At 56.1% G+C, this 1,894-nt stretch overlaps 1 protein-coding gene across 1 annotated transcript in view; it reads right to left on the minus strand.

Annotated features, from left to right (window-relative positions):
• Positions 1-484: 484 nt before the first annotated feature.
• TTLL5 (tubulin tyrosine ligase like 5) overlaps positions 485-1,894 on the minus strand; it is a 39,959-nt gene continuing 38,549 nt past the window's right edge. Inside the window, 1 exon segment of the mRNA XM_075581082.1 lies at positions 485-1,725. Within this exon segment, the coding sequence (XP_075437197.1) occupies positions 1,613-1,725 (113 nt within the window). The 3' untranslated portion in view covers positions 485-1,612.

The following is a 1,894-nucleotide window of genomic DNA, read 5'->3' on the forward strand; positions in this document are numbered from 1 at the left end:
CAGGTTTGTCTTGCCTGTCGCCCTGATGTAATGGGGGACAGGCTTAATGTTCTATATGTCCCCTCTGTCACCCTGAGGTGGGTCAGGCTCCATATCCCCTCTGTGTCACCCTGAGGTGGGTCAGGCTCCATATCCCCTCTGTGTCACCCTGAGGTGGGTCAGGCTCCATATCCCCTCTGTGTCACCCTGAGGTGGGTCAGGCTCCATATCCCCTCTGTGTCACCCTGAGGTGGGTCAGGCTCCATATCCCCTCTGTGTCACCCTGAGGTGGGTCAGGCTCCATATCCCCTCTGTCTCCCTGAGGTGGATCAGGCTCCATATCCCCTCTGTGTCACCCTGAGGTGGGTCAGGCTCCATATCCCCTCTGTGTCACCCTGAGGTGGGTCAGGCTCCATATCCCCTCTGTGTCACCCTGAGGTGAGTCAGGCTCCATATCCCCTCTGTGTCACCCTGAGGTGTTTTATGAACTACAAATAATGAATACTTGTCTTGTAAAATAATTTAATTTCTCTGCACAGGAGACGGATAAAAAAAAAAAAGTATATACATCTAACTGTGACATGGTGCAGCTGGAGGGACATCTCACCGTGACATGGTGCAGCTGGAGGGACCTCTCACCGTGACATGGTGCAGCTGGAGGAACATCTCACCGTGACATGGTGCAGCTGGAGATACATCTCACCGTGACATGGTGCAGCTGGAGGAACATCTCACCGTGACATGGTGCAGCTGGAGGAACATCTCACCGTGACATGGTGCAGCTGGAGGAACATCTCACCGTGACATGGTGCAGCTGGAGGAACATCTCACCGTGACATGGTGCAGCTGGAGGAACATCTCACCGTGACATGGTGCAGCTGGAGGAACATCTCACCGTGACATGGTGCAGCTGGAGGTACATCTCACCGTGACATGGTGCAGCTGGAGGGACATCTCACCGTGACATGGTGCAGCTGGAGGGACCTCTCACCGTGACATGGTGCAGCTGGAGGGACCTCTCACCGTGACATGGTGCAGCTGGAGGGACATCTCACCGTGACATGGTGCAGCTGGAGGTACATCTCACCGTGACATGGTGCAGCTGGAGGGACCTCTCACCGTGACATGGTGCAGCTGGAGGGACCTCTCACCGTGACATGGTGCAGCTGGAGGGACCTCTCACCGTGACATGGTGCAGCTGGAGGGACCTCTCACCATGACATGGTGCAGCTGGAGGGACCTCTCACCGTGACATGGTGCAGCTGGAGGGACCTCTCACCGTGACATGGTGCAGCTGGAGGGACCTCTCACCGTGACATGGTGCAGCTGGAGGGACCTCTCACCGTGACATGGTGCAGCTGGAGGGACCTCTCACCGTTACATGGTGCAGCTGGAGGGACCGCTCACCGTGACATGGTGCAGCTGGAGGGACATCTCACCGTGACATGGTGCAGCTGGAGGGACATCTCACCGTGACATGGTGCAGCTGGAGGGACCAGCCCGATCAGATCCGGGAAGGGGGCAGTTTCACAGTGATTGATTTGCAGAAGTACTGCATGGAGTAATGGGAGTAATGCCGGGTACTACACGGAGTAATGGGACATGTACAGTGGGGGATCCTCTACCTGGGGCATCACTCAGGGCCTATCTGCCCCTCTCTCTTCCTTTGCCCCCTGCTTGTGGTCCTGGGAGGGGGCACTGGTGGCCTGGATCTGGCGAATATAACCTGAGCGGTTTCCATGGAACCTGGAAGAGAAGAGACGCCCCATGAGGTAACAGCACAGGGTCACCAACAACGCTGGGTAGCAACGTCCTGTGTGCCTGGTTATAAGTGGCAATGGAGTTATTATGGAGTGTAGCAGTTTGATAGAAGATGTCCTCTTGTCCAAGACTCAAGTAGACGCAGTGTTCTTCT

The sequence above is a fragment of the Ascaphus truei genome, unplaced genomic scaffold, assembly GCF_040206685.1.
Source record: "Ascaphus truei isolate aAscTru1 unplaced genomic scaffold, aAscTru1.hap1 HAP1_SCAFFOLD_1035, whole genome shotgun sequence".
NCBI lineage: Eukaryota > Metazoa > Chordata > Amphibia > Anura > Ascaphidae > Ascaphus > Ascaphus truei.